Here is a 14,669-nt window from a genome sequence, read left to right as displayed (position 1 = left end):
CTGGTGTAATCGCTTTGATCAATCGGATCCTGTCATGATCCCAATGGCAGGGGATCACAAAAGGACAAGCACACAAAAAACAGAACAAGCTCTAGGGTGATGGAAAATCTGAGCTGACCGCGATCCTGAACCTAATTCACAACACTAGCAGTAGCCGGGGAACGTGCCTACGATGATTCTAGACGTCTCGCGCCAGCCGAAGGACTAGCTTCCCCTATTAGAAGAAACAAAGACCTCTCTTGCCTCCAGAGAAACACCCCACAGAAATAGCAGCCCCCCACATGTAATGACGGTGAAATGAGAGGAAAGCACATACGTAGTAATGAAAACAGATTCAGCAAAATGAGGCCCGCTAAAACTAGATAGCAGAGGATACAAAAGTGAACTGCGCGGTCAGCGAAAAACCCTACAAAAAACCATCCTGAAATTACCTGAACTCATGTGCCAACTCATGGAACATGAGGAGTAATATCAGCCCACTAGAGCAACCAGCAACAAGGAACCACATAACTGCAAGCTGGACTAAAACAAAAATAAAGCAAAACGTGGAACAGGAAAATCAAAAACTTAGCTTGTCCTGAAGATAACAGAAGCGGAAAGCAGAGGTAACAAGACACACTGATTACATTGATCGCCGGCCAGGAAATGACAAGAAAGCCAGGTTAAATAGGAAACTCCCATATCCTGATAGAACAGGTGGACACCAGAGACCGCAGAGAACACAAGTCACCCAGTACCATCTGTAACCACCAGAGGGAGCCCAAAAACAGAATCCACAACAGGATCCTTAGTGTGTGGAGGTTTTTCAGGCATTTGTTCTGGAAAAGAATCCCCATAGAGTAAAATTACACCTTCCACACTGTTTCCTCTGTATAAAATAATATTATTTTCCCAGCACAACACAGCCTGATGTGCTCCTTGGCGGACGCCTGGCTTTCTCTGGAATGACAAACAATAGGCGACGATCTGATGTATTTCTCACTCTGGTTTCTATAGCTGGAGCCTCAGGCAGTGTGTAGGCTCCAGATGTCAGCTCCTGAATCCGACCATACAAGCAGCTCATATGTCAACAGAAAGCAAGCATGGCCTCAACTTATAGCCAACCCTCCCATGCCTAAAGGGCAATGCGGCATGGGTGACCCCCACATAGTTTGTTTTGTCACATGTTTATTTTCAGAGGTTATTTTTACCCCTCCTGTCAATCATGCTTAGCTTCCCTTCTTCCAGGAGGTGCAATCTTTGCTCAGCTGGTTCTTCAGATGACAAGTGGTCAAAATCTGTTTGTCTGTTGATGTCTAACCTCTGTAAGCTGCAGGTAAAGGAGGCCCTGCATGCAAAACTTCTACTGTAAAGGTACCGTTACACTAAACGACTTACCAACGATCACGACCAGCGATACGACCTGGCCGTGATCGTTGGTAAGTCGTTGTGTGGTCGCTGGGGAGCTGTCACACAGACAGCTCTCCCCAGCGACCAACGATCAGGGGAAAGACTTCGGCATCGTTGAAACTGTCTTCAACGATGCCGAAGTCCCCGGGTAACCAGTGTAAACATCGGGTTACTAAGCTTAGTAACCCGATGTTTACCCTGGTTACCATTGTAAAAGTTAAAAAAAAAAACACTACATACTCACATTCCGATGTCTGTCACGTCCCCGGTGTCAGCTTCCCGCACTGACTGTGTCAGCGCCGGCCGTAAAGCAGAGCACAGCGGTGACGTCACCGCTGTGCTCTGCTTTACGGCCGGCCGGCTTAGTAGCCCGATATTTACCCTGGTTACCAGTGAACACATAGCTGGATCGGCGTCACACACGCCGATTCAGCGATGACAGCGGGTGATCAGCGACCAAAAAAAGGTCCTGATCATTCCCAGCGACCAACGATCTCCCAGCAGGGGCCTGATCGTTGGTTGCTGTCACACATAACGAGATCGTTAGCGGGATCATTGCTACGTCACAAAAAGCGTGACGTTGCAACGCTATCGTTAATGAAATCGTTATGTGTGAAGGTACCTTAAGATGATGTCAAAGGGAAGGAGGGGGGAGGAGAGCAATTCTTTTTTCCCACCACTAGTCGTAACGATGACTTCAGACCTCCACTTAGTTCCATTGCATATGAAGGGCAATGGTAGACTATGGTGCTCCTTATAAACCCTAAAGTTGACTATTTGCCATTCTGTCCAACCTCCTGAGACACATGCACAATCGTCTTAACAGAGCGTGCACGTGTTCTCCATACGGAGAGGGGAATAAGCTGCTGCTAGACATCTCTGATGGAGACCGTCCTTCTTTCCTCTGATGTTCGCTGTTTGGGATGCGTCAGGATAACCCCATTCACAATAGATGGTCAGAATCTAGATGGTCACCAAAATCAGCTGGTTGGATCAGCAGTTAAAATCAATGGCGACCCTAATATTAGATCTCAGAAGAGTCTGATGAATGGAACAAGTTAGTAAATACACAATGCCAGGATGGTGGAGGCTACAGCCCCCATTGCTCCCCTTCAGCCCCACTCTACCCTATAAAGGTACCGTCACATTTAGCGACGCTGCAGCGATCTAGACAACGATCCCGATTGCTGCAGCGTCGCTGTTTGGTCGCTGGAGAGCTGTCACACAGACAGCTCTCCAGCGACCAACGATGCCGAAGTCCCCAGGTAACCAGGGTAAACATCGGGTTACTAAGCGCAGGGCCGCGCTTAGTAACCCAATGTTTACCCTGGTTACCAGCGTGAACGTAAAAAAAAAAAAACACTACATACTTAAATTCCGGTGTCTGTCCCCCAGCGCTGTGCTTCTCTGCACTGACTGTGAGCGCCGGCCGGAAAGTACAGCGGTGACGTCACCGCTGTGCTCTGCTTTCCGGCCGGCGCTTACACAGTGCAGAGAAGCACAGCGCCGGGGGACAGACACCGGAATGTAAGTATGTAGTGTTTTTTTTTTTTTACGTTTACGCTGGTAACCAGGGTAAACATCGGGTTACTAAGCGCGGCCCTGCGCTTAGTAACCTGATGTTTACCCTGGTTACCAGTGAAGACATTGCTGAATCGGCGTCACACACGCCGATTCAGCGATGTCTGTGGGAGTCCAGCGACGAAATAAAGTTCTGGACTTTCTGCTCCGACCAACGATGTCACAGCAGGATCCAGATCGCTGCTGCCTGTCAAACTCAACGATATCGCTAGCCAGGACGCTGCAACGTCACGGATCGCTAGCGATATCGTTCAGTGTTACGGTACCTTAAGTCTTTACAGGTCCACCCTAGTCTACTCCATTTAGTACAGGTTGAAGTGATCATCAGAATTTTTCTTACTGCTTTCCATTATTGCTTTTTAGGATAAACATTGCAGCTGTGACATCACCGTCCCACGAATGACATCACTGCCTTCCGCGCGATGACATCAGTGCTCCTCCAAACATAAGTGACATCACCAATCACAAATACATAATAGATGTGTAATTCTCCAAGTTTTCTGCGCTGAAGACCCTCCTGCCAGATCTCCCCATCTGTCGGCTCTGGACACCATTATCTCTCATCTTGCACGAGTCTCAATGAAGCAGATGGTTCGTTACCGGCTTCTTGTACAGAGGCTGTCACAAAGCTTTGTCACTTGGCCTCCTCCCATGAATGATTTTTCCTCTACACATTCTCACATCATCATTTGGAAGACAAAAGGCTTCTGCATGGAAGCAGCTGCTCGGAGAATACAGCGCAGATTACACTGCCATTATTATGATCACCGGAGGGAAAAAAAGGAGGAAAATAATGGGAGAAAAATGCACTTAAATGGACGATAATCCTCAAATCAGCGTCGTATTATAATAACTCAGTGGCGTTATAATAGGAGAGGCTGATATCAGTCACAAATATGGATGTAAATGTATCTGTAGGATTTCGGCAGTGGAGATACGTGTGATAAATTAGTGACGCGGGGCAGGGAATTTTGTGGACTTGCCATCAGTCATCTGATTGAAGGACACTATGGCTGACAACAGAGAACAATAGAGTTGCCTTTCGCTACATATTCAATGGAGATAACATAATCCTGGGGTTTAGCGCCTCTATTTTGAACATGACAATTAACAGACTGTTTGGGTATTAGGGCAGCGCTTTGGGGTCCTCCTTTCCAGTATCTACTATTTGTGGTCTATCTTTAGGTGTAAGTGACACAGTGCCCCTTTTGTCAAGTGGCTGTGTCTGGTACTGCAGCTCAACCCCATTCACATCATGCTTGGCACATGGATTACTGCAATGAAGAGGTTCTAGCAAATGTAGAGGCCCATTCGGTCCCACGGTTTGCAATGACATACTAATGGCCATCATGGGTAAAACCTGGAAACCCCTTTAATTGTAAAACGCTCAAAAGAAAACTTAACTACCTTCAGTTTTATTGTTTTAATGGTTGCAAGAAGACCATGACCTTGAGATTTGGACTTGATGACCATTGACTATGTAGAGCTTGTGCTAAAATTGCCAGATCTCAACTTTTATGGAGAAAAAGTTCTGGCAAATGTAAGAACTATGGTGGCAGTAACCACGATCTTACTACACCTGTCTCGTGGATCCCAGCCCTTATTGTTTTCATTCCATGTTCACGTTTGCGTGAAGAAGAAGAAAACGACAAATCAGTATCAGATTGCAGCCGGGGCGATTCCTCCTTTAATGGTCTTTGTCGCTGATGGACACATGATCTGTGATGTGATGGAGCTTTGCTGTATTCTTTTTCCAAAAGTGTTATGTATATAAACAAGGGGACACTTCAGATGAATGCACAAGTCACCGGGTCTGGAATGTCGGCCATAGTACAAAGGAAATGTCTCCAAAAAAGATAAACTGCCCTCATTCTAGCAAATCAGCTTTCCCAGAAGTGAATAATATGGGACATTTACAAAATAAAAATGATGTTGTTGACTGATAACAAGGGCTGCAAGTGTACAAAAGGGCATAGATCCTATAGAGGTAGACCCATATCATTGCTGAGATCGTCCATCCAAAGTCCACCTAACTTTTCTAGGGGCTGAGTGATCCAATGCCTGTAGCTTTTTATGGACAATTCCGGCAAAAATGTGAAGGTGCTAACCGTCAGATCTCTCCTTCCTGGGATGTTGTGACACAATTGGCACTGGCCTTAGCGCCTGGAACAACTTGGCGGGCCAAGGCCCTATTCAGCTAACCAAGATCTGTGACCCTTTTGGGCATCATATTGTTGTTGGAGGCCACTGTGACTGGTCTTGTAAAGGGTGGTAAAATTAGAAGCTGTAGTAGGCTAGCATGGCCAACACTGATGTTGGCCATGGGTTTGATGTCATTATCTACCCGCAAGGGGATCTAAATTGTTTTTTTGCTATTGTACCCCTTCAGTGAGCGTTGTCAGAAAATGCCAATTTGGACAGTCCTTGTCATGTTGATGGCTGCCTTGAGCCACACATATATAACATATCTGGACGAGGAATCTGTCTGACATGGCGGTGACAAGATTTCTAATAGTGTAATAAGAAACTCCGAGCTCTCAGATGCTGCACTAAAACCTGCTCCTTCTTAATTGCGGGAACAAATAATTTTTGTGAAAAGTAACACAGATGTGTAACATGCTACCGGAGTCGGAGAGGCAGCCATAGGAAGGTCTGCACTGGTGACTGCGAAGGAGAAATGCCCCTAGTAGGTGCCATTAGCGTCTTGCAGATTAGGTGATAATGGATTTATGGATGCTGCTGTAGGACAATAAGGCTGCAGTAAAGGCAATTTCTTTCTACAGTTGGCCATAGAACTGATGTAAATGATGATGATGGCAATCATAATGGAGTCTTTACTTAAGAAGCTTATATTGGGGTCAACATAATGATTCTGTGGTTTTCTAGAGGCAGTGTGGTTTTTCGGAAGACATAGTCTACGGTGGATCCAGTGGATCCATTTTATACCGACTCCAACTCTGACTCCAACTCCACCAAAATGGACACCGACTCCGATTCCACAGCACTGCTTATGCCCCTGGGTGGACATGCAATCTCTACAGATCCAAGGTCTTCCCCTAGGTAATGTCAAACCAAGCTTCGTCAATACCGACATATTTTTCCATATCTAACCAGTGTATCCTGGTGTTGACTGGTTCAGACGAGCGTATGCAAAATCGTCCATTAACCATCCAGAAAAGAAACGATTTTTCACCCATATTGTCATCCGTATGTCCGTTTTGAAAATGAACACTTTAATAAATAATAACGGTCAAATACATTTTACTATGTTAATAATTGTAATGGATCCATGAAAAACTCATTGCATACAGATGGTAACTGTATATGATCCGTTTTTATTTGCGCACCCAATGGGCGAAACCGATCCAAAATATGGATCAACGTAGTGCATGCTGCCATTTTTTACATGCAGAACATCCGTGTTTAAAAACCTTCATGTGAACGACGACACTGACTAGCATTGGTCCTTGCGGTGTTTGTACACCACCCGTTTTGCGCACGGACAGAACACGGACAATTAATACACTCATCTGAACGAGCACTTACCAGGATTACAAATGCAGTCCCAGTGTTTGCCAATGTATAAACCACTGTTGTCTGAACAGATAACCTTTACCCACAATAGACCTTGTAGAAGTCATTATAGAGCAATCGTGGGCAGCCTAATGGATGAAAAATGTTGACTCGGTCAACCTTTAGTAAACCAGTATACTCATCGCTGGTTCCATTATCAGCCTCGCACTACATTGCTGTGATAAGCTACTTTGTGTTATCCGTATTGCAAGGTGAACGGATCACATATCCTGAAGTAAACTGCACATGACGTATGGACAAGGTGATCAGTGGTCAGAAGAGCACACGGGCAATGGCTATTTCTTGTCCTTTCTACAATCCAGCACAGACTCAATGGAGTTTTAGCTTTGGAACAAGGGGGCATTGCATTTGACAAAAAATTAAAAATGTATTATTCTTCAGGGACAGTTCAGGAGATCTTAATTTTTATCTCCATTCTCCATCATTACTGCTAAGCTCAAAGCCTTCATGACATTTTACTTCCTTGGGTCAATTCCCAAGGAGGACTCTTTCTCAAAATGCGCCTCACAATTTATATCAGCAAGAGGTGCGTAGTCATAGGAGGGTTCATGGTTAACAATCACAGCTGGTCTCTGGTTATCGAGTCGTTCATAGTGGCTCCTAAGAAGCCAACATTACGGAGGCCCAATTGTTGGGGGAAATATCAATCCGACATGTCCAAATTTGGAATGCCGATCGTATTGTCTCCCAAGGATCGGCTGCCAGACATGTCTCATAGATTAGCCGAATGAGCACTCCTGTGTATGGGAGAGACGGCTGAGATGGATGCCAGGAAGAATGCTTGGATGAACCATCGTTCAGCTGACAATCTTCTAATGTATATGGCGGCTTAAAAGAGTATTTCCATCTCCAAGATCCTATCCCAATATGTAATGGGCGTAGTAAAAATAGTAATAATATTAGCAAATACCTCCAATTAGAAATGTAGTATAGTTTTTGGGATTCACTATGTCTCTTTCCTCATGTGCAGGCATTGCTGGACCTTAGGTATCCATGGTTACGACCACTGATATAGTGAGAGTTAGCTAGTTTTGAGTGGTCGTAACCATGGATACCTAATGTCCTGCAATGCCTGTCGATGAGGAAAGAGACATAGAGAATCAGAAAAACTATACTACACTTCTAATTGGAGGGATTTGCTAATATTATTATTATAACACCTACTATATATTAGGATAGCATTTTGGAAATGGGAATAACCCTTTAAGGATAGGTCTTTAGTGTTGAGCTTAATATATGGGACTTGGGTGAAGTTGCTTAATGCATGTGCCAGAATCAGAAAGCTCGAGAAAAATTGTGCCATAATTCACCCCATTTTCTGGTGAGTATGGTGGCAGGGTTTGGACACATATGCTCTGCTAAACACTACCCACTTTTTGGACTATCCCTTTGTAAAAAAAAATGACTTTATGCGCCATTTTTCTGCTGGGAAACCCATGATAAATGCCTCCCGATTATGTCCTAACACTCTGATTCATACCTAGTCTTGATTCCCTAAAATGTATAAAAAGCGATGGTTCACGCTAATAAGATCCCATTCACATTGGCGCAGTCCAGTTCTTACGTTCAGACTGAACCATTTTGTTGTTCAATACACAACTAAAGTGAACGATTGTCTCGAAAGGTCCCAAACCAACAATGCAAAAACACAACTGACAAGCTTAACCTATGGCCCCAGCTTACATTGTGAATTGTCATGATTTATTTACTTTCCCTTTAAGGCAGGTAACTCTGCAAAGCCTTCTTAATAACAAGGCATATCATTAAAGGATTATTCAGAGTATTCCTACTTGATCTTCCCATGCAAAGCACTCATCAGAAGCCACAGACACCTTGACCTAATTTCTCCTCTACCTCATTGTTCTTGTCCAATATCCTCTCCAGAGATGAAGACTTCTTCAGGAATTGGTTGGACACACGTCCATTCTGAACGCTGTCGGGAGTCTTTTTCTTGGCCGTAGTGTTGGAATTAAACAATTGGATTCTTGCCGCCACTAAACCAGTGGCCACCACTAATTCGATGTCACTGCCGGTTCCAGTTCCGGGGCAGTAATTCAAGGTTGTGACGTTTTTCAGATAACTCTCTCCAGCAAGGCTGTAGGGTTTTTCTTCCTGAACGTTCCACGTCCTGGTCCATAGACCCTTCATTTTTTCAGAATTAGAATCAAGGTAAATTTCCAATTTCTTGAAGATCAGGCTATCAACTTCTTCACCGACACAAAAACGATGTAAAGGGTTTGCCAAAAAGTAAAAAGAAAATGGCCCAAATTTGTAACATGTCCATACAGCTCCTCACGCTTCCAGCTCTGGCAATGTAATTCCAACCTCTCTGTGTTTCTGAGATGTGACTGTCTGTGTCAAGTAGCACTTATTGCGATGACTAAGGCTTCACCGGCATGATTCACCTTTGATACTATTAGTGCAGGAGGAATCTACTGACAGATATATGGGGCAATCTTCCCTCAACACAATTACAAGTGCTTAGCTGTTTTGATTGTGATGTCCATGGAGACCTGTTTATGGGTTTACTGATAAGGCTAGGTTCACATAAATAACTTTTGAGGGAAACATATACATTTTACACGTATTGAAACGTACTCCCATTGGGAATTTTTTTTTTTTAAAATACGTTTTTTGGGGGGATCCAAATAATGTGCTCAGCTACATTATTTGTACATAAAAAATGCAACATGATGGAAACCTGACAAAAAGTAGTCAAAATAATAATTTTTGGGCCATTTTTTGCTCTGGATATGCTGGCATATTTTTTTTTTTAATAATTCAGACTGTATGCAGTGTATAAATGTGAACCAAGCCTAAACTTCGTCACTACAGTAAGTTCTTGACTTGTCCAACAATGATCAAAATGATCAGTCCACATCTGCCCCCTCGCTTTCTTTCCCATTGATTGATCTACTTTCATTAGACGCTCTAACAGAACCCAATTTATTCTTTCTTTACTTTTTTAAGTGAAAAGCACAAAACAAAAGCCTAAAGGATTAATTATTACGGCAAATACTCAAGGGTCAATGGCCAAAGGCACTGGCGATCACTTTTGGACTTGTAGGCAGGGCATTGTTTCTTGTATTGAATGGGTTCTCCAGTTTTATAAAATTCCCTAGCATAGCCCATCAATATCACAGCGCTTGAGGTTTGACTCTTAGCGGCGCCAAGTTGGCGCTATTGGAGTCATTTGATGCTCATGGGCCCCAAAGCAAAACCTCCAAAGGGGCCCCCAATTATTGCAAGTCTTTAATAGTATTGGTCTTGTCATATAGACCAAAGGGACTTAGGCTCTAGGGTCCGGGCGCGATTGCAACTCCGGCACCTATGGTAGTTACGCCCCTGCTCGACACTCCATCTATCATCCTATTTGAAGGGAGCTCCAGCATAGGCTTCATTGTAGCGCCTGTGCTTGGTTTGAACAGTCGTTTTAGGGTAACATACTCCCATATTGCACATGAGTAAAAAATGGTACAAAATAAAATGGTAACCTATTCTCACCCCTGCAAGACTCTGCTGATTCCAGCGCTGACACTAGGCTGCTCCCCTGCCGCAGGGATGACGTGCAGTTTACGGCTGCCACTCTTCACCCAGTTTTTCTAGACTTTTGGGCAACATGTTAAACCACAATATGGAGATATTAGTACATAACCCTATAAATTTGCCAGGAGTTTCCAGCCTATGAAAGTTGTGACGTTCCTCCGCACAAGCAGTAATGTCGGCCGTGTTAGTGGCTTTCCCAGACAGGCAGACGCTGCTTTACATCAGAGGAGGATCTGAGACTTATATATTTACCGCCAGTGATTAAAATTGTTTGGGGAAATTGTGTTTAAAATAGTCTGCGCTGTGTAAAGTGTAAAAACGAGTGACGCACAAGACGCACGGCGAGACATATCACAGCCCAGCTCTATTTGTAGCGAACAGATGCTACACGCATCCAGTCGTGTCATGTTGTGTACATCATGTCTGAAGTTTTCTGTTTACAGTTAAAACATGCTTATTGCAAAAAAAAGAAAAGTTACAATATTATTTCTGTATCAATTCTTCATGTTTTCCGAGGTCTATGCTTGCAATCGCTGAATAGGAAGCATCAGTGGCGTAACTACAAAGTTATGGGCCCCAGTGCGAACTTCCAAATGGGCCCCCCCCCTTCCTTTAGATACGCCTCGGACTGTTGCCGTGCAGGAGGAATCTCCTGCACTGCAACATGGTGTTGGGTGCCAGCACAGCCCGCACAGTGGTATATCCAGCACAGCCCGCACAGTGGTGTATCCAGCACAGCCCGTACAGTGGTATATCCAGCACAGCCCGCACAGTGGTATATCCAGCACAGCCCGTACAGTGGTATATCCAGCACAGCCCGCACAGTGGTATATCCAGCACAGCCCGCACAGTGGTATATCCAGCACAGCCCGCACAGTGGTATATCCAGCACAGCCCGCACAGTGGTATATCCAGCACAGCCCGTACAGTGGTATATCCAGCACAGCCCGCACAGTGGTATATCCAGCACAGCCCGTACAGTGGTATATCCAGCACAGCCCGCACAGTGGTATATCCAGCACAGCCCGCACAGTGGTATATCCAGCACAGCCCGCACAGTGGTATATCCAGCACAGCCCGCACAGTGGTATATCCAGCACAGCCCGTACAGTGGTATATCCAGCACAGCCCGCACAGTGGTATATCCAGCACAGCCCGCACAGTGGTATATCCAGCACAGCCCGCACAGTGGTATATCCAGCACAGCCCGCACAGTGGTATATCCAGCACAGCCCGCACAGTGGTATATCCAGCACAGCCCGCACAGTGGTATATCCAGCACAGCCCGCACAGTGGTATATCCAGCACAGCCCGCACAGTGGTATATCCAGCACAGCCCGCACAGTGGTATATCCAGCACAGCCCGCACAGTGGTATATCCAGCACAGCCCGCACAGTGGTATATCCAGCACAGCCCGCACAGTGGTATATCCAGCACAGCCCGCACAGTGGTATATCCAGCACAGCCCGCACAGTGGTATATCCAGCACAGCCCGCACAGTGGTATATCCAGCACAGCCCGCACAGTGGTATATCCAGCACAGCCCGCACAGTGGTATATCCAGCACAGCCCGCACAGTGGTATATCCAGCACAGCCCGCACAGTGGTATATCCAGCACAGCCCGCACAGTGGTATATCCAGCACAGCCCGCACAGTGGTATATCCAGCACAGCCCGCACAGTGGTATATCCAGCACAGCCCGCACAGTGGTATATCCAGCACAGCCCGCACAGTGGTATATCCAGCACAGCCCGCACAGTGGTATATCCAGCACAGCCCGTACAGTGGTATATCCAGCACAGCCCGCACAGTGGTATATCCAGCACAGCCCGCACAGTGGTATATCCAGCACAGCCCGCACAGTGGTATATCCAGCACAGCCCGCACAGTGGTATATCCAGCACAGCCCGCACAGTGGTATATCCAGCACAGCCCGCACAGTGGTATATCCAGCACAGCCCGCACAGTGGTATATCCAGCACAGCCCTCACAGTGGTATATCCAGCACAGCCCGCACAGTGGTATATCCAGCACAGCCCGCACAGTGGTATATCCAGCACAGCCCGCACAGTGGTATATCCAGCACAGCCCGCACAGTGGTATATCCAGCACAGCCCGCACAGTGGTATATCCAGCACAGCCCTCACAGTGGTATATCCAGCACAGCCCGCACAGTGGTATATCCAGCACAGCCCTCACAGTGGTATATCCAGCACAGCCCGCACAGTGGTATATCCAGCACAGCCCGCACAGTGGTATATCCAGCACAGCCCGCACAGTGGTATATCCAGCACAGCCCGCACAGTGGTATATCCAGCACAGCCCGCACAGTGGTATATCCAGCATAGCCCTCACAGTGGTATATCCAGCACAGCCCGAACAGTGGTATATCCAGCACAGCCCGCACAGTGGTATATCCAGCATAGCCCTCACAGTGGTATATACAGCACAGCCCGCACAGTGGTATATCCAGCACAGCCCGCACAGTGGTATATCCAGCACAGCCCGCACAGTGGTATATCCAGCACAGCCCGCACAGTGGTATATCCAGCACAGCCCGCACAGTGGTATATCCAGCACAGCCCGCACAGTGGTATATCCAGCACAGCCCGCACAGTGGTATATCCAGCACAGCCCGCACAGTGGTATATCCAGCACAGCCCGCACAGTGGTATATCCAGCACAGCCCGCACAGTGGTATATCCAGCACAGCCCGCACAGTGGTATATCCAGCACAGCCCGCACAGTGGTATATCCAGCACAGCCCGCACAGTGGTATATCCAGCACAGCCCGCACAGTGGTATATCCAGCACAGCCCGCACAGTGGTATATCCAGCATAGCCCTCACAGTGGTATATCCAGCACAGCCCGCACAGTGGTATATACAGCACAGCCCGCACAGTGGTATATCCAGCATAGCCCGCACAGTGGTATATACAGCACAGCCCGCACAGTGGTATATCCAGCATAGCTCGCACAGTGATATAGAGCACAGCCCACACAGGGGTATATAGAGCACAGCCCACACAGGGGTATATAGAGCACAGCCCACACAGGGGTATATAGAGCACAGCCCACACAGGGGTATATAGAGCACAGCCCACACAGGGGTATATAGAGCACAGCCCACACAGGGGTATATAGAGCACAGCCCACACAGGGGTATATACAGCACAGCCCACACAGGGATATATAGAGCACAGCCCACACAGGGGTATATAGAGCACAGCCCACACAGGGGTATATACAGGTCATAGACACCGGTATATTTAAATGCGGCGGCGGCACTGGCGGGGGGAGGGGGAGGAACAGTGCAGCGGCTCCCATTGTCTCAGATATAGGTACAGCACCTACAATAACTCCAGACCAGAGCCGAATGATGTGACCACACAGGGGGTACACCTACAGGTCCAGGGTACTACAATACAGTGGGCACAGACCTGAGCCATTACACACAGTGCTGGGCATAGTGCAGGGCACTGATCACTCAGGAGTCGCACTAATGATGTGACCACACAGGAGGTACACCCACAGGTCCAGGGTACTACATTACAGTGGGCACAGACCTGGGCCATTACACTCTGTGCTGGGCATAGTACAGGGCACTGATCACTCAGGAGTCACCAGTATGAAGACCCCTAGTGATCACTGTGTCACATCAATTCCAGGACACCAGCCTTCTCATGTCACCCATTAGCAGCTCACCCTGGCCCCCACACTGTGGAGGTGGCAGAGCAGCGAGCGGGCAGGTGACGGGATATACAGTGTGTGCCACCCAGCCCGGCTGCGGACCACCTCCCCCCACTACAACCCGAACTTTTCCCCAGCACTCACTCATAGCTGGAACAGGACGCGGTCTCGACTGCTCCCTCCGTAACACTCCGGGACTCCCGGCACTGCACTACCCTAGCCGCCAGACATCCCCGCTCCTCACACAGTCTTCCGGTCCACCCGCCTCACTGCTGGGGGCCAACTTCCGCATCGCACAGGGACAACGGCCCCACCCAGACGTCACCAGCCACACCCACTGCCAAGGCAACGGCTCCTCCGATTGGCCCACTACTGGCACCGGCTCTTCTGCCGATGGACAGTCCGACCTGCCGGCCCCGGGCCCCTGACCTGCTGGGCCCGGTCGCAATGGCGACCGCGGTAGTTACGCCCCTGGGAAGCATCATTGTGCTGCCCTTACAGTTATCAGATCTGCTCACAAGCCTTCCATGGCATGGCCAGGACCGAGCTGCATCTCAAAAACATTTCTAGAATTCGACCTTTACTTACTTTCAACCCTGCAAAAACTCTTACTATTTCACTTATTCATTCTCGCCTGGACTATTGTAACTCTCTACTAATCGGCCTCCCTCTTACCAAACTCTCCCCGCTCCAATCTGTCCTGAATGCTGCAGCCAGGATCATATTCCTTACCAACCGTTACACCGATGCCTCTACCTTGTGCCAGTCATTACACTGGTTACCCATCCACTCCAGAATCAAGTACAAAACTATTACCCTCATCCACACAGCACTCCATGGCTCAGCACCACCCTACATCTCCTCTC

General features: G+C 47.4%; 1 protein-coding gene across 5 annotated transcripts in view; it reads right to left on the bottom strand.

Annotated features, from left to right (window-relative positions):
* PLEKHG5 (pleckstrin homology and RhoGEF domain containing G5) overlaps positions 1-14,669 on the bottom strand; it is a 321,116-nt gene that overhangs the window by 49,681 nt on the left and 256,766 nt on the right. Inside the window, exon 1 of one of the 5 annotated variants that reach the window (XM_069741637.1) lies at positions 8,419-8,840. The exons of the other annotated variants lie outside the window; for them this stretch is intronic. Coding sequence (XP_069597738.1) covers positions 8,419-8,712 — 294 coding nt within the window. The 5' untranslated portion in view covers positions 8,713-8,840. Of the gene's footprint in view, positions 1-8,418; positions 8,841-14,669 lie in introns of those variants that run through there. 5 annotated transcript variants of the gene reach the window in all.

The sequence above is a fragment of the Ranitomeya imitator genome, chromosome 10, assembly GCF_032444005.1.
Source record: "Ranitomeya imitator isolate aRanImi1 chromosome 10, aRanImi1.pri, whole genome shotgun sequence".
In the NCBI taxonomy this organism is placed as follows: domain Eukaryota; kingdom Metazoa; phylum Chordata; class Amphibia; order Anura; family Dendrobatidae; genus Ranitomeya; species Ranitomeya imitator.
This window is presented reverse-complemented; position numbering and strand designations above follow the sequence as displayed.